The following is a 20,554-nucleotide window of genomic DNA, read 5'->3' on the forward strand; positions in this document are numbered from 1 at the left end:
ATATTTTAAAAGGAATTTATTAGGGATGCTTATCAGTGAATCAGAGATTGATTTCTGAATGCAAAGAAAAGTGTGAAATTTCTAAATTTAGGGCTTTACAGCTACAGACAAACTAACACGCAAAGCATGAAAGGAAAATGTGAAAAATTCAGTAAAGCTGGAAATGGAACATGGTGGGCAGAGGCATTGGACAATACACTTATTTGGCTTCAAGAAGGTAACAGCTGAATTAATCCCTACAAGTCCAAGACACAAGCTGGAAAGTTTGTGTGGGAGGCAATGTAAGAAGACATCTCTCATGATCCTCCTGGTGCAAGATAGAGGGGCAAACAAGAAACTGCCAGGAAAGACTGCCTTATTTTCATGCAAATTGATATTTCCCAATTCAAGATCAAGATCTAAGTATGTTTTTTCAAAGGCCTAGTTTAGTTAAAGCTCTCTCTCCATTCCAACAGGAGATACAGACATCACTGGAACTATTCAAGATGGAGTTTAAGTGGACTACTTGCTGGAAAGGCTTCTCATTCCCCACTGAGCAGAGGTGAAGTCTTGATACCTGACTTTGGCAGATCTGAGTTAGCACTTCCACATACCATCTTATTCTGTCTTCAACCAATGGACGACGTTTTATATACAAAATAACTTAATTTATAGGCTTGGGAAAGCCTAGAGACAGACACCTCTGGCCAGGTGTCCCACTTGTGTGTCACTTGCCGTCTTTCAGTGTCAAGGACGGCAATATGCATCTATTATTTCCTCACATACCACGACTGACTGCCCAGGTACTAAATATCCGATGGTTTCCCATCTGGCTCTGTGCAGCTGACATCAAAGATAGCTTGGGAAACTTGCATGGACAGTTTTTGGGATGAACACAAGAGAAAAGAATTTCAGAGATGATAGGGACTGCCCTGCCTTTAGAACAACAAGGGGCAAGGAGAACTTGCATGCAGGGGGACTTTTTACCTCTTCTGCAGGTTTTAGAAATGGATATCCCACTTTACAGGTGATGTTGTGATTAGATTCACAGCTATCTTTCTGTATATCCTAAAGGGAAAAAGAAAATGAAAGCATGGCCTTGTGCAAACTCTTTTTAAATTTTGACTGGGCATCATAGACCTGTTGAACACATATACCATTGCCACTTTTCACTGTCAATACATTGTAAGAGTCAAAGCCTTAACTGAACTAGAACAAAAATAGGAAGCCACAAATTCTGCAAGACGATTTTCACCTATGGACATTTATAGCAATTACTTGCCATTGTGCCTTTCCAATTACAGTATTTGGAACATTCACAATTATATGCCTACTTGGCATCATGCAAATTAGTCATGGGATCTAGCAATCAACACATCTATAATTACACAGTTTTCAAATTTTGTAAATGTGTTGCTAACGTAGCAATAAAAGTGACATTCATACTCCATCAATTATTGCCATAGGATCAGCAATGGTGCGATGGTTCCCTGACTTCTCCTAATGTGCAGTATCAGGACTGTTGACAGAAAACAAACTGCTCTAAGTGCTTCTCATCTGAACTGAGGTGTATTTGTAGCATATCTGCTGAGGCAGGAAGGAAAAGAGCCACTTTTGGAAATGATGTCTGAGGTAAGAAAGATGCATGCGCTGATATATCCTGTCCTACTACAACAGTGCTTTTTCTATACATGTGCAAAAGGAGAATTCTAGGGGCTCAGGAGTTCTACTGTTAAATAACAAGGCATTTCTTGCTCTACAGGTGTACAGGTGATTCATAGTGCTGACACTTGTCTAAGAGGCAGTCACTTTTTCTGAGTGCCATTGTGAAATTTGCATCTGTATTTTATGAATGGGGCTAGGCAAGAGTCCACTCATGTCAAAATTAATACACTCCTTTAGAGGCATAAGCAAGGAGAGCAGCCCTGGGGAATCTCTTTCAATCAACTGAGATGATGCCCCAGGAGTCAAATTCAGGTTTAGTAAAAAGGCTTCCTTGATCTCTCTAGCAATATAGGTTATGATAAAATTGATAAGGTGAAAAAAATCCTACCTCAATGCCAGCAAATATAATATTTGGAGAATATTGAACCAAAACTCTGGTATTATAGGCACTGTCTTTTTTGTTCTTCACAGAGAGCTGGATGGTGAACTTATCATTGCGTGACTTTACAATGAATGGAGACAAGCTGTAAAATAGAGTAAGAGTGTTGGACATCTTAACTGTTGAATTTGTCTTTAACATGAAGAGAAACTTCTTTCAGTCTCCAGACTATCTGGTTTCTGAATTGGAAAGGAAGCCCCAGTGTTATCCTATTAGACTACAGAATTTATAATTCACATAGACACTTTGTACAGATATCAAGCAATACATTAAATCCAGTGTAGTTACCTGTCTCCAGCTATGCTTGCTTTTACAATCAGAACAAGATCTGAAATGCATTTATTTTTGGCTCCACAATCTTTTGTGAAAGGAATCTGCAAAAATAGTATATTTATTCTTAATTTTGTTACATTTATTGTCAAACACTTGCATTTTAATACACTATGTAACTTTATGTAAGGTCTTCTGTTTAAAAATCAAAGAAATCTTCCCTAATATTAAACTGTTAAACATGCCAATATCCTGTAAGATGTATCGTTGAAACATAAGCTTTCTCATAATTCCATTCTAAATGATTCACCTGCATTCTGAAAAGAGGCATTACTAGAAGTATGAATGATAGCAAGCACCACCAAAGTAAATGGATAACACTCCTCTGCTCCATCTACGTAAAGCCTGACAATAAAATTGTTGGTAACTCTCTTCTATCTTCAGTCAGCTACAGAGAGCTTTGAAACCCCAGCATGATTCACAAGCACATTGAATCAAGCTTTTTACTCCTGAACACTCATTTGGAGGGAACATCTCCAGGAAAGGCTCAAGACCCCTCCTCTCTAGCCAATTTGTGGGCAATCGTTTCAGCTCTTCTGTGAGCTATGATTTTTACCTGGAATGCTTTGGTTAGTTATACAGAATCTTTCTGACTTACATATTCTGCTATTGAATTTGGCAAGTTGCTATCAAGAACAGGTCCGCTCTCTGGATCAGAAAAATTGAATTCCAGCAAAACCTTTACAGAGTCCTGAAAATCAGGCTTATCCTAGAACACAAGGAAAACAAAACTGTGGTTACACAAATTCACTTTCATATCTAAGGAGGTTAAAAAGACCCAAAAAATGCTAAGGTAAAATACCTTTCTGTCACACTGTTGCCATTCTTGCCAGAGAAGTATCTGAATGCTTGCAGTTGATGATGAAATATTTAATGTGCCACGCATTCCTTATAAACATCTACCAAGGTTTTTGTGCATCTTATCACAAAACTTCACATAGTCTGAGCATGTCTCACATAGTTTCATTTAAGAATATCTCAACTGACAACTCACAGACTTTTCTCTTCTAGTTGTGCTCAGAGGATGAGTAAGATAAGCATCAGCAGCACCACCTTTTGTGAAGTCAAACTTAGGCCTGCTGTTCGGTGAAGAAAATTCTGGGTATCATTTACCATTAGTTTTGCATTATGATACAACTGTGAAGTCACTAAGCATTTCAAGTGTGGGTGGCTTACAGGATGCAAGTCCATTCACTCCACACATTAGGTGCAATCTGAGCAAATGCATACTCACAGTTGCTAATTATGCTTCTGTTTTGCAGTGAATAAATATTCTCTGTTCCAAACCTGAAAGTTTTTTTTACTGTATTTTATCAGGAGGAATAGCACCAATATGCAAACTAAAATTCTATCTCACATGCTCCTGCTGAGTTTTGAGTGCACCTAAACTGCTAACCATGACAACTTCTTGGTTCCAACAAGTGAGGCATGCTTTTCTTAAGACAGACACAGAGACATAGCTAAAGAGACTGTACATATAAGTAAATAGTTTGTATGTGTATAAATAAATAAATCTAAGTTTTAAACAAATTTCATGTACACTTCTTAATATTAATTCTGAACACAGATTTTGTTGTCCAATGTGCAATTAATGAAATACATATTTGGGTTACACTAGCATCAACATGAGAAAAATACTTTAAATGATTTACTTGCCAACATGTAGAAGTTATGTTTTGTACATTCTGACCCTTTGATAGTTATATTTTTTTGCATTTTCCTCTCATGGCTTTCTGTGAACAAGCTCCGAGATATCTGTCTTTGTGCATCAAGAGTAATCCAATACTGCAGACCTGCAAAGGAGGTTGAGATCAATATTATGAAGCACTTTGCCTCTACACATTATTCTTTCCCAAAATATCTTAGATGCACTTGGAATACTGAATTTAGAAAAGCTGAATTCCATTTTTTATTTAATAAATGCATGAGAGCATAGGAATTTTATAGCTTAAGGCTTCCATAACTTAGTGCTTATCTACTTACTGGATTCAAATATATCTTCTTTTGACTTTAGTCTGGTCTTAAAACAAATTGTGGCATCTATGCATATTGTTTTTCTTATATTTATTTGACAATTTTGTTGTTGAATATTGATGCTTTTAGGTGTAAATTGCATGGAAACGTTTACTTCAGCCACATCGCGAGACCTTAAAGAAACCACAGAGAAAGTGCTTGGAAATAAGAGCAGTAATTTTTTTAAACTTAAGAATGAACTAACAAAATATGCAGCACTCAACATTTGGATACAGACACAGGTTGGAAAAGACTTTTAAGATCATTGAGTACAACTGTCAAAAGGCTTATAGCTAAAAAGCAAAAATCCCTTAATGTCCTTTGGGAAATAACAGAAGCATGAAATCCACAATTGAAATGAGATTCCTGTGGCACATGTTGATGGTACCATGCTGCAGTACAGTAGCAGACACAGCGTTGGCCATGTTATGCCAATTAAGAGGCCGTCTATTATTTCATGTCTTCTGTCTTGGCTGTCTGATACTATGAAAACAACTGGCAGTTGCAATGCACTTCTCTGGCACATTTTCAGTCTGCATTTGCCTTTCTCCATTTCAGCAGATTACTGCATGCCTGTTAAGTGCCATCACAGAGAGAACTCATCCTACTGAAAACATAAAAGTGAGCAAGAAAAAAGGAGGGAAACAATGTCCTCAGCAGCAAAAACCTATAAAGCACTAGAGCATTTTTTAAAGCTCAACTATCATTCAGGAGGGAAAGCCCCTGAAGAACTGGGGACAAGAGCAACATGATAGTCTAGCAGAGTAATTAACTACATATCCTATACATAGGACCAGTAAAAGAGAAATTACAGAGGAAACAGTCAAAGGATTTCTCCACAGTTCTGTACTGGTTTCAGAAAAGACACCAGGTGAAATACTTCCAAAAGCATTTAGGCAACTCTACAGAGCCAGATCCATTTTAAAAGAGACTGAAGGCCCTGGCCCATCATTGAGAGTATCACAGATGAACATAATATTATACATAAGCTGGAGGGTAGCATGCCATCTCTCAGGTTGTGGGTAGAGAAACAGGCTAATATTTGTCCCCAGTTTGTTTCACTTTAAATCTCCTTTGCCACTGAAATGCATTCCTGTCTCATCCCTCTCCCTGATCCAGTTCCATTTTGGCCATGATATGCAAGCATGTCAGTGTACTAAACCAGCAAAAAATTTAGCTGGCAAAGCAACTTTCGTCAGAATTGTGGTCTCAGCAATGCAGTGAAGGGCACCACATTGTGTTCAAGCATGGAACCTTTAGACAGAAACTACTAGGTGAAGTTCAGAAGAAGCTGGGAGCTTCAGGATAGTAGCAAGCCTTGACAAACTTGATCACCTACTAGGTGAGTTAGGTGAAACAGGAGGACAGGGAAAGCAAGGATCTGGGTTAGCAATTTCCTTACCAGAGACAGAAATAATTTTAGTTGTGCTTTAGAAATGAGGAAATTAATGTCACATTGTTTATTTCTCTTTTCCCTTAGCAATTATATTGCTCACTATTACATCTGAATAGTATTCTTCAATAAAGAAAAAGAAGTCAATGTTAAGCAGAAAGCTTAGTTTAATTTTGCAAATTTTCTGTAGGGAGTCAAACTGCAGTTTTGCTATTAAGAAATAAAATCAGTTTTCTTCGTGAGGCCTTTAGATTTGAATCTGTTCTTGATACTGTTAATAAAATAATATGCAATAGACCATGAAAAAGAGAGAAATTCTGTTTTTTTTCCTGTTTTACTTAGTGCCACAAATGGAATCAGCTCCTATTTTGAAGAAGGTCTACGAGGACAAGTTCTTCATTCTAGGCCAGCAAGAGTTCTATAATATTCCTGTATTTATAACGGTATACTTTAACTTCTATGCTCATTCCTCTAGAGAGATGTAAAAAGAAGAATATTTGCAGTCGGTGTCAAAACATAAGATGAAACCAGTAACCCTACAAAGTCCAAACAGTCATGCATGCAAGTTACACTGGTAGCCCAAGTAAAAGGTTTTTTTGTGTCCTGACAGCTGCTGTGAGTCTCCGTACCAGAAGAGGGCAGCCCCACCAAGGCCTCCGATAGTAACATCAATCAGCCCGTCGTCGTTTAAATCCATTTCTCCATGCACAGACTGGCCAAAAAATTTCACTTTTTCCCCGTCTCCACCTGATGCAATACGCTGTGAAATGCATGAAGAGGTTAATGCGGTGCACTTTGAAGGGTTTTGTAACAGTCAAGATGCATTTGACTGCAGTGAGATGGGGTTTAGGCTCTTTAACTACATTAAATTTTCATTACAATACTCCTAAAACAGTTACCATGGTGATGAACACACTATAAATTTTCAGATTGCAAAATATCTGCTTTTGTGGCTGTACAGAACATGTCAGAAGGTTTCTAATAGAGCATGCGAATATATTTTTAAACAACATTAAGACTCAGATTCAGTTAAATAACTATGAGTTTAAAAGTATAGAGCAATTTAAAAAATAAGCTGTTACAACTGGTCAAGTCACAGTCTCATCTTATGTTGGGAAGACAGGATTATAAACATTATATACATTAAAACAGCTGGCAATCTGCAGAGTTTTACTTCATACCTGTGAATACTTTTTACTGATTGCTTTGCCATGGCCATGATAAATATAAACAGCTCCCCGATGGTCATCCTCTAAGGGAGAGCCTATTACAATGTCATTGTACCCATCCAGGTTGAGGTCCTTCACTGCAGCAATCGCAGTCCCAAAGCGCGCACCGCAGGGCTCATTCTTTAGAACTTTGCAGGTGTCCTGTTTTAACGGTGAGCAGCACGTTTGCTTTATGGGTTCAAGACTCATCTGATACTCAAACTTTGTCTGTGGAAGGACAGATTTAGAGTTTGTGAATTTCCACCAATGTTTCAGCAATGCAGACTTTTAAGAGGTCCTGTCCAGAAGACAAATGGATGAATTAAACAAAACAATTACAAACTATTCTTAGTGATTAAGTGCACTGTAGAAACTGTGATTCTACAACTATAATTCAAGTGCTCCTTCTGAGCAGTATGTGGCAAAAACATCCTTGCTCCCTCTCTTTCTGCCTCTAGATGCTTCTGCATATTTCTCTAAGTTAGAGGTTCACAGAAAAGCACAGTATCATAACAATATTTGGATGGTATTGTAAGTAAACCACTTCATTCTTTAGGCAGTGTAGAGTTTTTCTAAAGGCATTCTCTTAATCTGAAAAGTTAGCCAAGTTTCTTACGAAACACAGATGGCAATGCTGTTATTCCAGAACAAAAGATAGCATTTCTTTTACGTAGTTGAATTCTGCCCCCAGTAGACACATACACTGGTGGCCTAACATACATACATATTCTGATCCAGCGTGTATCCCGGACCGAAAACACATGGACCCTAGGGCATGGAACGAATCTTTCCCATGAATTCCATGCCACAGTAGCAGTAGCAAGCAAAAATTTCAATTTTTCTTGAAATAGTATTTTAGGAGACCATCATTGCTAAGATATATTTTGATAATTGTTATAACAGAACACAAGGGTAATGGATGAGAAAAACAAAAAAGAAAAGAAAAATGAAAAGAAAGAAGAAAATGAAACAGGAGAGGAGAGGAGAGGAGAGGAGAGGAGAGGAGAGGAGAGGAGAGGAGAGGAGAGGAGAGGAGAGGAGAGGAGAGAGGAGAGGAGAGGAGAGGAGAGAATGCACAGATATTGGAAGAACAGACTTAGCAAATTAATAAAGTGAGGTGTAGCTGGTATAATCCTCAATCTAGTCAGACATTTAAAACCTGTTGGATGTATGGGGTTTCATTCTAGGTTACTAAGCAAGTCACAAGGATAGATTTGTATGTATGCCATACTGCAGCTTATAGGATGTAGTACTTATCTACATAATACACTCCATTCTCAAAGAAGAGTTTGAGAATGAAATTTAAAATTCAGTTGCTTTATAATCTCAGTTGTCAAAACCATGTTTCTCTGTTTTCAACAGGTCATCTTCCCCAGTTCAAATTACTGTATTTCTTTAAAATAAGGACAAGAAGACAGCAAAGAGCATGCTCTATTCCTGGTCAATAAACATCATCGGCCTTACCTTGTTCAGACTATAAACATATACCTTCCCTTGCTCCTCTTTCTCAGTTCCCATATACATAGGAGCTCCAACAAGAAGAAGGTCTGTAAATGAGTCCCTGTCAATGTCGACTGTGGTAATAACACCCCCAAAGTATGATCCAATCTGTAGGAAAACATAAAGTGTACATCAGAGACAGAGTCAGCAACATCATGATACATTTTCTTTTCAGAAACTTACTTCTTGCTTGCAGTGACAAATATTAACCATTAGGCAGAACTTTTCTTTACTAGCTAGATTCTTTTGGTCTGTTTGTCTTTGAAGCTTGTTTTCAGTTTTAGCATTTGTTGTCTGATTTTTTTTATTAAGAAGTGGGCCCTTCAACTTTCAACTCTTCTGGGTTTGAAAGTATAAACGGGTAATTTCTACCTCCTATGGGAAGTAGGACCTTCTAAGACAGCATTTGAACAAGACTGTCTTGGGGAAGCTAGTTTTCAAAAAACAAGTAAAAAAGCTTGGACAAAAGCTTTTGTGTCAGTGCAGACAGTCACCAAAATTCTCAAGTTGTTATTATTTTCAGAGGAACAAAATCTACATGACGAGATGGATACGTTCATAGACCAGGTACAAGCTATAGGATTTATCTGCTTACATTCACTTCACAGATAAGCAAGATACCCTGCATTTCCTTTACACTTAACACGAGAAGCAGCCTCTTCTAGTCAAAGATACATCTACTCTCACAGAAATGCTTCAAGTAGTCCAGATGTCTCAAATCTTAAAAAGCACAAAATCACAGAATGGGTCAGGTTGGAAGGGCCCACAGTGGGTCATCTGGTCCAACCTCCCTGCTGAAGTAGGGTCATCCCAGAGCACAGGGCACAGGATTGTGTCCAGATGGTTCTTGAATATCTTCAGTGAGGGATACTCAAAACCTCTCTGGACAATCTGTTCCAGTGCTTGGTCACTCACACAGTAAAGAATTTCTTCCTCATGTTTAGGTGGAACTTCCTGTGCATCAGTTTCTGCCCATTGTCTCTTGTCCTACTGGAGGACAAGGACACGGAGGATCAGAACCTCCAAGCAGAGCCTGGCCCATCCTCTGGCCCCTCCCTGCAGACACTGACAGACACAGAGGAGGTGCCGTGTCAGCCACCTCTTCTCAAGGCTGAACAAGCCCAGATCCTTGATAGCTACTTTAGCTCATTGACTCTAAAATGTTTGATTGATTGATTGATTGATTGACTGACTGATTAGCTGAGTTGCAGACATCAGCTATAGGTGAAAATTAGGTAACTTGAATGCTCCTGAAAGAAGCTGGTACTGCAGCCTGGGGAAATGAGAGTAGGCAGGTCTTTCAATTCTCATAAGCATAATATTATCTTAATAATACCATCCTTAATTATGCAATTACATGGGGATTTTTCTTCCTGCAGCAATAGCTCTCAGTGAGCTGCTACTCAGTGTAACAAGCAACTATTCAATATTTCAATCTATCCCAGAAGATGCTCTTGCATGGAACTCTGCTTGTCAAAACTCTTTCCTGACAGTGACATGCTCTTCCAGTCAGCAGACAAAGAAAATTGCATGTACAGAGAAGGCAACAACCACTTTGAAACTGGTGAAGACTTAGCCCTCAAAGACAAAATTTCCAAGGATCTACTGTACAGTTCACTGTTGCTAATAGTATCAGAGGATCTGCCTAACTTGCTTACAACTCCCAGTTTCATGTGCTCTTCAAATGAGTTCTCATTTGAATAATTATTTTTATTTCTTCTGCTATATTCCTTTTGTATGTTAACTGTGAATGCATACTTACTTGTTCTCCATTTAATCTCTGAATTACTTGCACCTCTTTTCCTTCCATCTTATAAATGATAACTTGCCCAGTGTGATTGTATCGTGGCTGTCCTGCTATGTACAGCACACCTCCAGGTGTCAGTGCTGAATTCACAGTATATCCTAAGAAGCAGAAAGAAGTCAAGATACAACACAAAGAGAATGCATCAGAAATACTTGCTGTGATTCAGAGCATTTGTAAGGTTTATTCCATAACTAGATGTTTAGCCCTATTCATGGTGGACAGCAATAGTAGTTAATTAAAAGGACTTTTTTTTTTGTCTACAGTCTCAGAGTGAGGAGCACCACTGTGCTATTAAACCTGTTCACAGGCTGGTGAGCCATGTTCACTTTGCTGTTCTCACACAGTGTAAGAAATAACTCATGAATATCTGGTTGAAAAGTTACTTTCAAAGAACAGTTGTCACTGGCTCACTCTCAAACTGATGGAGTCTTCAAAAAGTGATTCTGGGGGGCATTTTGAACCTACCTCTGTTCTGCTTAATATTAACAACAATTCAACAACTTTGGTGAAGGAAGAGTTAAAAAATATGCAGTGAAATCAGAACTGTGGAAGAGTTGCAAGTATTATGGGAGGATAGGATCTTATTTTGAAAATTACCAAATTGGAGTTATAATAAAAGGCAGCAGGTAAAGACATTTGGCAATGAAGAAAGTGTACTTAGGGAAAAACATTAAAATATTCTAGCACTGATTCTTTGTCATTGGAATTACGACTTAAATGAGATAACAGAGCAAACAGAACCATGAAGTGTAGAAAGCAAGACCCAGAGGAGAAAGCAAGCCTACTGAAGCTTTTTGGTAGAAAAATAACCTGCCAATATGCAAAACATTATTATAGAAAAAAGATGTTGGTCTTGTTGGTTTTGTCCATTGAGTGACAGAAAAAAGCTTAATTTTAAGCAAATACTTGGACTGAATATTGTGTAAGACTTTTTAACTATCAAGGCATAGAAAAACTTGGTAAGAATACTAGAGGAATCCATGAAATCTTCTTTGAACAGATTTAACATCTCTGTTGGAAAAGTCTAGATATACTTAGGTTTATGTTTGGATTTGCTTTCTGATTGTAGAGATTGTTATTTATTTTTTTTCAAGAACAAGAAAATCATAGAGTAGACTCTTTCCCAGGCTTCTGGAATATAAGATATTCTGTAAGATACTCATTTTGAATGAGCTTTGAGAGACGTCTTGTAGCATTTGTTGAAAAGTGTTGTAAGGTGGGCTATTTCTCTTACCTAGATAGGCTGCAAGAGGTTCATTTCTTTCTGAACGCCTGTCACGAAAGGTGTCATTGGTTGGCATTGAAATAACACTGTCTTTCACCATGAGCACCGTGCCATTCCAGTCATATGCTCCAACTGCTCCAAGCATGACCCAATCCTTAAGGAGAGTAAAGCAAAAAGCCTGTTCTCTATGTGAGTCATCTTTAGTCATCCATGGTTCAGGATGTTCACATTTGGATGGATAATGCTTCCTGTGTGCTTACACATTTAGCCTTGCTTTTCCTATTATGGTATGGACCCTACAATCATAGGGTCATAAAAATGCTTGGGTTGAAATGTCCTGAAAGATCACCCAGTTGCAACCCCTCTTGCCATGGGCAGGGATGCCACTAACTAGACCAGCTTGTTTAGAGCCCCATTCAACCCGGCTTTGAACACCTCCAGGGGTGGGCCATCCACAGCTTCTCTGGATAATCTGTTCCAGTTCCTCACTTTGCTCCATGGAAGAATTTCTTCCTGTCATCTAATCTAAACCTCTGATCCTTTAGTAAAACCTTTCTCCCTTGTCCTATTGCTATCTGCCCATGTGAAAAGTCACTGTCCTTCCTTTTCATAAGCCCCCTTTAAGTACTAGAATGCTGCTGTAAGGTCTTCCTGAAGCCTTCTCTTCTCCAAGCTAAATAATCCCATCTCTCTCAGCCTGTCTTCATAGGATAGGTGCTCCAGCACTCTGGTCATCTTTGTGGCCCTGCTCTGGAACTGTCTTTCAAGTTAAAACATTGCCCCTTGTTCTATCACTAAAGGCTCTAGTAATAAGTCTTTCTCCATCTTTCTTAACATATTTTTAGGCTATTTTCCTGATAGAAAGTGCTATGGGACCATTAAGTTTAGAGTTCATGTGAAGTATGTGAGTACTCTCTCATGCTTTCATTGTTCATAAATGTTCTTTACATACATTTTACATAAAAGGTAACTGGATTACAGGATGCTCTAAAACATCCAGCAGCAAAAGGACTATACAAAGAACTCTGAAAAACTTATTCCAAATTCATAGAATAACCAGCAAAAACCTACCTTGTAAAATAACTTCTATTTTCAAACAGTTTGTTTACCTGAGAGTAATGAGCACTGAAGCCAGCTTGAGACATTTCCATTTCAAAAGAGGAGGCCTGCTGGTCTGTTGTTGCTATTGAACAGAAAACATTAAGTTTCAAAAATAAATTTGTTTCAATCTGAAAAAGTAACTGAAGAGTGTTATGAAAATGATCATATGATAGTCAAGGATAGCATAATTAACTAATCTATTCAGTGAATATAGTTTACCATAGATTTTTATAATAAACACAGAAACAAAGACCTGTGTTGAATGCTACTATTAAGTATGGGAATTTCCATTTTAAGATCATGTCTCAGAACTTGTCCAACAAACTTTCTGGGCTAAAACTGACCAGATTTGAACTCAGGCTGATGGTAAGTATGTTTGGAATGTTTGATTAATATGGTTAAGCCATTTTCCACTTGAGCTAAGTGAACAATAAAACACCAGCCATGTAACCTTGGCCTTGTATTCAAGCAACTAAAGTTTTGTAGGCAGCTGGAGGAACTTTAAATGAAAAACACTTGATGTTTGTATGAACCTTTGCAAAAACAACATAGGAAAATCTCTGCTGTCCAAGATTCATAAGCCTCAGTGAAGTGCTCGGGAATGATAATCCTGCCCAGAAAATTACATGAAGATCTGATTTTCTTAAATGACTTTGTACAAAAAAGGTATCAGGTGATTTTGTACTAGCTTCAGTATCTTGTCAAGTTGTCATATGCTATTTATTAAAATTTGACGGGCTGTTTTGCTCCTAGGTAAACTTGAAATATCATCAGGGAAGAAAAAGTTCTGCCTTTTCTTCTACTTAAAAGAAAGATAAACAGCCCTTAATAGTCAAGGACTATTTTGCCATTTTAAGTGGCCAAGTAAGGGAACTATATTCTGCATGTTGATTCTTCCTTGAGAGCAAGATATGCTAACAGGCAGTAGAGGTGTGCTATGAAATATGCTCTGATACTGGTCCAGGAAGAGTTCACAGTTTGCTACCAGCTGAGTGCTGAAGCAAACCTTCAGCTGTGTGAAACTGAGCCATAGCAAGCCATGGTTGCACGATTTTCAGGCATTTGGACTATTAAATGATACTGAACTTTTGATACTCAGCAACTAAACCACAGCAGTTGCTCCCTAGGACATGATGTCTGTCCTAATTGTTGCAATTTACAGCCAGTCATAGGAAGGAGACATGATCTCAAACACAAAGTGTTTGACTTACAAACGAAGACTATCATGTTTCACAAGATGTAGCTGCTTTTCTAAGTCTGAAAAAATAATTTTTAGGCATAAAACTCTTAAGCTGCACATCTGCTGATAAACAGTATTTTCATGCAGTAAAGGATGCTCCTTAATGAACTGAGAAAGACAGGATTCTCACAGCCTGAGGCAGAGGACAAAGCTGGTACTGTTGGTGTGTGTAGCTCAAAATACTGCTTAGATAATGGCTCTTAGCCCAACTTTCCATTCAGTTTCAAGGTGCCAAGCATCTTACAAAGGATATTTTGTGAAAAAACACTTGTGCCTGCCTACGCGTTGGATAAAATATAAAATTGCTGTCAAAAGCAATGTCCATGCCATGAGACACAGAGGCATATGAAAAAGATTATGTGTAAAAATCCACTGGCTGTAAAGTAGGAGTTTTTGTTGGATTTGATTTTTCAAATCTCTCTCAATTTTCCTTTGAATTTTTTAAAGAACTAAAACGAAAACAAGAAATCCAAGAAAAAAAATCAAGTATACTACTACAGCAAGGAGCAATTTAGATTGAGAATTTAAACTGATTCAGATACCAAATTTCAACAATCAAGGTTCTCGTGATGCACAGAAGCTACTATGTACAGACCTAATTAATCTCCAATTAAACACATCCAATAAACTGGCTTGTCACCCAAGAGCTGCACGGTACGGCAGAATTAATCTGCCTGCTACCACCACCAAAAAAATAGATGCATGGACACAGTTGCAAATTCAGGATACAACTGAAAGGCTTTGGGATAGGACAGGAAAGGCCTGAATAATCAGCATATTTGATTTAGTCAGCATCATCTAGCTGTAACCCACTGGAGCAGCTTGACCTTGGTTTGTTTTGACAAAAAGCTAAAATCCCATTTTCAGTTTCTATTCTGATTCTCTTGCAGATAGATTACATGACTTCTGGGACTTAGGTGGAGGAGGAGACATTTCTTGTTTCATATTGCAGGTGCCTTATATAGAAATCTCAGTGCACCCTCGAGTTCCTACAGAAAATCTGCAAACCAAGAAGTTTTGCAGTAATGAAATTAATTAGCTTGTCTGTTATGGTCTGGATGAAGGTAATGTTCCACATTTTTCATTTCAAATACGTATTTTTTGTAATAAAGTCAAGTCAATATAAAATAAAAATTGTAAATAAGGCAAAAAAATCAAGGCATAAATATCCTAACATTTTATAATAAGTTTTTGTTAAATATAAAGTAACAATATCCAAGAGACACATATTTGTTACTGCTTCATTTGCAGAAAATTACAACTGAGTTCAGGGAGTACTGCAGAACTTGCTGATACTAAACAGCTACAATATGCTTTATAAACCAAGATACTGAAGGACATGAAGAAGACGATTTGTTGTCTCAACAGCCAACTATCATATAAACACATAAAATTTATACTATTTAATCAAACACTTAGTTTCACCACCATCAACATAACTGGATTTGTTTGGGTATTTTACTAAGCTACAGAACTTGTTTAATGTTCAAATGCTTTGTATTTTTTTCTTATTATTAGAGGAACGATTTAGTACAGTCACTGGAAGGATTAGAGCTCACTACATAAAGCATTCCTCACCAGCATGGAGTTCAAGCCAGCACAAGTTACTGCACTGCGTGGAGGCTGGGGTTTCATGTGACAGACAGGTACTACCTAATGCCTGATGGCTGCTGACTGATAAAAAGGACAAGGTGGAGTGTGACAAACTGAGACCATCTCCTCCAGTGGTATCTGGTTGCTCAAAGGGTTGAGCAAGGCACAAAACCTTGACTTTGAGCACAAAGATTTCCAGAAACTCAGTCATGTTTGGGCTTAGGTCCTTCACCTGTTATCATGTTAATTAACTTCTTATTCTATATTCATTATAGCTAATAGATGTAACTAACATTTTATTCTGACAATGAAACACAAATATTTTTCTCACTTTTTTAGAAGTATAAAGGACAAATTGAAGACCAAGTTTTCAATTCCTGTTTGAACAACTACTTTTCCACTGAAAGTGTATTCTTCCTAGTAAACAGTGACTTAAGAAAAGAGCACGCTATTCAGTGAACTTCGAACTACGCAATGAGCCTAAATAGGCTAAAGTTTGAGCTTTAGAGAGATTAGATTCTCCTCAAATTAATTTGCTGCGAAGCTGAGGAAACCAAATTGTCCAGAAAGTAAAAAGAGAAGAATATATAAATGATATTTTAATAAACTGTTTATTGCTGAAAATATTCAGTAATAGCTGAAAATGGTAATATTTGATAAAACTAAACAATACACTAAAAGAAACCCCAACCTAAATGCATCTGAGAAATACAACTCCAATATGAAAAAATGAAAATATTTTCTCAATTTTGTACATTCAAGTCAATACTTTCTTTTGTTTCAGCTGTAAACGACACCATTCTAGCTACTTGGAAAGTTGAAGTGTTGAAAACAATAGTCCAAATAGATGGATGTTTTCTTTGTATGACATAAATCCCTTCAGAGCTGGCCAGTATAATTTATAACTAATAAACTCTGTCTCCTGTTACTTGAAACAAACAGTGGTTTGGACAGCGTTGCCTCATTTGGATGGAGAATGTAAGCAGACATCATGAGAGAATGACTTTTCTGTGCTAAAATCTGAGTACTGTTAACCTTCCCAAAGGAAAATTATATCTTGTTAACTCTATACAGCAAGTCCATGCTAACTTGTATAGCAAAGTAATACACTGTAATCGATAACTAACAAAAAAGAGACCCTAAATATTTAGGCAGAAAACCAGATGATCGTGGGGTAACTGGGGTATGATCTGGCAATGTTTTTTACCTAAAAGAGGGCAGCTTCCTATTTACACCAGTTAAAACAGTTCTGGTTACCCTTTTAGGCTATTGTCTCCACAGGCTCTAACTCCTCTGAACATAGTCAAATCTTTAACTGCTATTTTGATGTCTATTATAAAATATTTTCATAATCACCATGGAAGAAATACCTGCAGAATGAATTTTATGCAGCACAATGCATTTCAAAGGAGGATAAAAACAGGTGCTCTTCTAGTTGTTTCAGTTGTAATGCAGGCATAAAGTAAAATTTTAAATAATGGCATACCTTCCAGGGCAAATATTCTCTCTCCAAGTGCTTCAACAATGGTTAAAAGAGCTAATTCATCTGAGACATTGAAAAAATGCTTTTCAGTAGGCTTACTGGCAATTGATTTTATTTCCTCTACAAATTTCTCAGTACTTAAATTTCCTCTGCTGTAGCTGCCAAGAATCTAAAGAGAATAAAAGCAAAACAAAAGTCAAGCATATATTTCATAACCTGTTTAAAAAGGTTACCATGACGTAGGTTGTCAGAGCATGGTGGAAAATCATCTCTGACCTTAATTTATTCTGTTAAAACCTCACTCAAATTGATTTGAGTCTTTCCCAATGAAAGAACAGAACTGTATGAGGGCTCAGTTGTTTTTTTGAAAATAGCATTTGACAGCAAACAAAGTAACTGTGTGGTGTGATGTCTGATATCCTCGACTGTACTTTTACCCCTTCTCCACAAAATTCTAATAATTTATTCTATGATTTGTTGAAGTGGGCCATAATTTAGGAAAAAAACCAATGAAACACTTCCCAAACCAGAGTACACAATTACACTGGCTTCTGCATAATCACCAGTTCTTATCATAACATGCTATACATGCAATTAATTACAAGTTGATTAGGCATAGAGTAGTTCTTTATTCTGTGAAAATTTGCCCTTTAAATACCTGTAACAACAATACTTGCATTCAGTGTTAACAATTTCAACACAATACAAGACTTCAGATATGGTTTGCAGTTTTACCACCACTACTGTAACAATTCAGGATACCTCAGAAAAAAACACCTCACTTCTCTAATTCCCAGACAAACAGATATTTTTCACATCAAAAAGGGCTCTATACACTAAACTTGATTTGAGAGGGAGACAAAAAACAAATTCCCATGTTCTAGCATCTCAGCCAACTGGAGCAATTCAAATTTAGTTCTAAACAGGGATTTTATTGCTAAAAATTGTTGCAGTGTCAAGGAGAACTTTTTCTTTAGTTATCTCTAATTTTATGAGGAAAACCACTGAAAATTTGTGTGCTGATGGACTCAACTTTCGTTTTATGTCTTTCTTTAAATTAAGTATAGCATCTTTCTTTAAGTTTAATGGTTTCATAATGCCTTATTTTGCCAAAAATAAGATAGCAAAACAAAGAAAAATAGCAATGGAGAGGCAACAAACCAGTGTCCCTTCAAAATTAACAACAAAAAAATAGAAGATCTGTGTATAAAATATACAAATGTAGGGGAGTATTAACACCAAATCTATAATTAATGCTTTAAAATTTCTTGACATGGGTGAACCTCTATTCTCATTCAGCTACTAAGTTTGCTTAACATGAAAATGACAGCTTTAGAACGCAAGCATACAAAACAAACATAATGAACATGCATCTTCTTGATGGTTTACATTTGCTTTTTTTTTTAATAGGTAATATTTCTATTGAAGTTGCTTAGAATATTGTATTAGTCCATTCTGCTCAATATTGCTTTTAAAAAAATGGATTTGATATAAAACTGTCCCTCAAACTCTTCTTCCTTTTTCTTCACAGAGATGCGCACCTGTCATCATCCAGAAGACAGGTAGATTGCTTTTCTTATATGCTATAACATCAGAAAGCAAATTTTTAATGTTTTTTTCAGCTTTTTCCATTTTTCCTCTCTGAAATAATTGTATTTCCATAAAGATTCTGTGAAATGAACTTCTAAAACTGAAATTACATTTAGAAGATAAAACATGCTTTTAAGATTCTGAATTTTCCCATTAAATTTCACTTACAGCAATAGCAAATCTCTGAATGTTTTCATCTTCACAATCATCAATCACTTCTTGTAATCTGTAGTTGTCATGTGATTCCCCATCAGTCACAATAACCATTACTTTTTGTACTCCTCTTCGTGCACCATGAGCCTCAGTAAAAGCTTCTTCCCTAAAGTGACCATAAAGCATTTTGGAGAAAGGCAATGTCAGCATTTAGCACATGCATCATATTTGCATAGCTAAACATAAACGAAAAGATTTTATATTAACTAGGAAGCAGGAAATGGAGATTAGTGTTAACCATGAATAAATACAAACATCTCCAACTGGAACTTACATGACAGTTCACAGCCAAAGTTTTACAAGCATTCATTCATTATTCACTCACTTGAGAGCAATAGGAGAAAAAATAAAGCTGGACAGTGAAAAACTTTTCCTCTCTATAAATAAACTTCTGGCACCTTAAAACAGCTTTTGGCATCTTAAAAAAAGACCAAGCCAACACCCTCTGTTTCCAAAAACCCATGTAGAAAACCCTCACCTATCTCCAGCCTACTGCAGCATTCCAACTGGTCAAAGTATTTACTCAGCTACCAGCACACCTCTGCATACCTATGTGAATTAACACTGGGTATTGGGGATGAGGCAGATAGGTTGCAGGTGAGTGGAGGCAGGCTGGGGCACCCGGTTGAATTCTACAGTTGCAGATGGGCAAACAGGCTCTGAGGTTTTGGGCAGATGTTTACCCAGACTCTGGACCTGACAAGGCAGGCAAGACTGATTAGGGCTCTGGAGGAGAAGGAAGGAAGCAGGGCTTCCTCTTTTCAGAAAAGTATCACAGAATTCTAGAACTGGCCACATGAGTGAAAGTTGGAATTTACCACTGAAAATGGCCAATGGGGGATGACTGTGAGAACAGAGGAAGCTTTTGCTGACAGTTTCTGTATATACAAGCCTCCAGCATTTTGTGGTACACGGGGGCTTTCTGAACTAGATGTGGTTTCTGAGTACTTGGCAATTCTCAACTGGCTCTGCTTTCATGAACTTGTTTGGACTTCTCAAGCTTCTACTCGTATCTCAGGAAAACATTAATAGATCAGAATTCAATTGTACACCACATCAACAAAACTTTGGTCAGATAATCAAATTGTTCATCAGAAGGATGTTGCATATTTCACTAAACAGTTGTTTGGAAAGAGTGAAGGCAGTCTTTTGTGGAAAAAATCTTGCTTTTGTGATGGGGAAAATAAAAACCAGAAAAGAAAAAAGATACCAGGACAACACTGTACAGTTTGCAATTTTTGGAGAGATTTTGCATTTACTGTCTGTTCTATGAAAGTCAGATTTCATTTTTCTCATAAAAGAAGCATTTCTTAATATTGCTCTTGCTACAACAGATTGTTAATCTCCCAGTGATCGAGAAGCTTCAAAGACTTAGGATATAAAATTTCTAGGCTTTCTGACAAGTGTGGGCTTAACATTGTAATAATCAACTTCAGAATTAAAACAACATTAAAAAATCTATTTTTTTCATTTTTCCTCTGTAAAACTTGATTTTCTTCATCCCTCTACGTACACAGTTCCTACCTGCTCTATGTGGACATCAGATATTGTCAGCCCTTTGCTTACACCTACAACCTTGCTCCACGTCTATTATCTTTTCCTAATTCCTCTATTCATGAGATGGCTGCATTTCAAGAGGCTCATACACAATTGCTCTAGGTGCTGGATAGAGTCTGCTTATCCACCTTCCTCCTATATGATGTTTGCTTAGCTGAAATCAAGTCAGATGTTAGCCACTCCATGTTTTTAACACATAAAATCAGAATAACCACCCT

General features: G+C 37.3%; 1 protein-coding gene across 2 annotated transcripts in view; it reads right to left on the reverse strand.

Annotated features, from left to right (window-relative positions):
- The window catches only part of ITGA1 (integrin subunit alpha 1), a 73,656-nt gene that overhangs the window by 14,414 nt on the left and 38,688 nt on the right, over positions 1-20,554 (reverse strand). For both annotated transcript variants that reach the window (XM_048292864.1, XM_048292865.1), the window contains exons 8-21: positions 18,735-18,885; positions 16,980-17,145; positions 12,669-12,742; positions 11,569-11,713; positions 10,290-10,432; positions 8,492-8,635; positions 7,001-7,255; positions 6,449-6,579; positions 4,397-4,560; positions 4,070-4,206; positions 3,012-3,122; positions 2,372-2,457; positions 2,033-2,168; positions 967-1,047 (exon numbers count right to left, since the gene is read on the reverse strand). In XM_048292864.1, the coding sequence (XP_048148821.1) occupies positions 967-1,047; positions 2,033-2,168; positions 2,372-2,457; positions 3,012-3,122; positions 4,070-4,206; positions 4,397-4,560; positions 6,449-6,579; positions 7,001-7,255; positions 8,492-8,635; positions 10,290-10,432; positions 11,569-11,713; positions 12,669-12,742; positions 16,980-17,145; positions 18,735-18,885 (1,924 nt within the window). The remainder of the gene's footprint in view (positions 1-966; positions 1,048-2,032; positions 2,169-2,371; positions 2,458-3,011; positions 3,123-4,069; positions 4,207-4,396; positions 4,561-6,448; positions 6,580-7,000; positions 7,256-8,491; positions 8,636-10,289; positions 10,433-11,568; positions 11,714-12,668; positions 12,743-16,979; positions 17,146-18,734; positions 18,886-20,554) is intronic.

Source organism: Corvus hawaiiensis, chromosome Z (assembly GCF_020740725.1).
Source record: "Corvus hawaiiensis isolate bCorHaw1 chromosome Z, bCorHaw1.pri.cur, whole genome shotgun sequence".
Taxonomy (NCBI): Eukaryota; Metazoa; Chordata; class Aves; order Passeriformes; family Corvidae; genus Corvus; species Corvus hawaiiensis.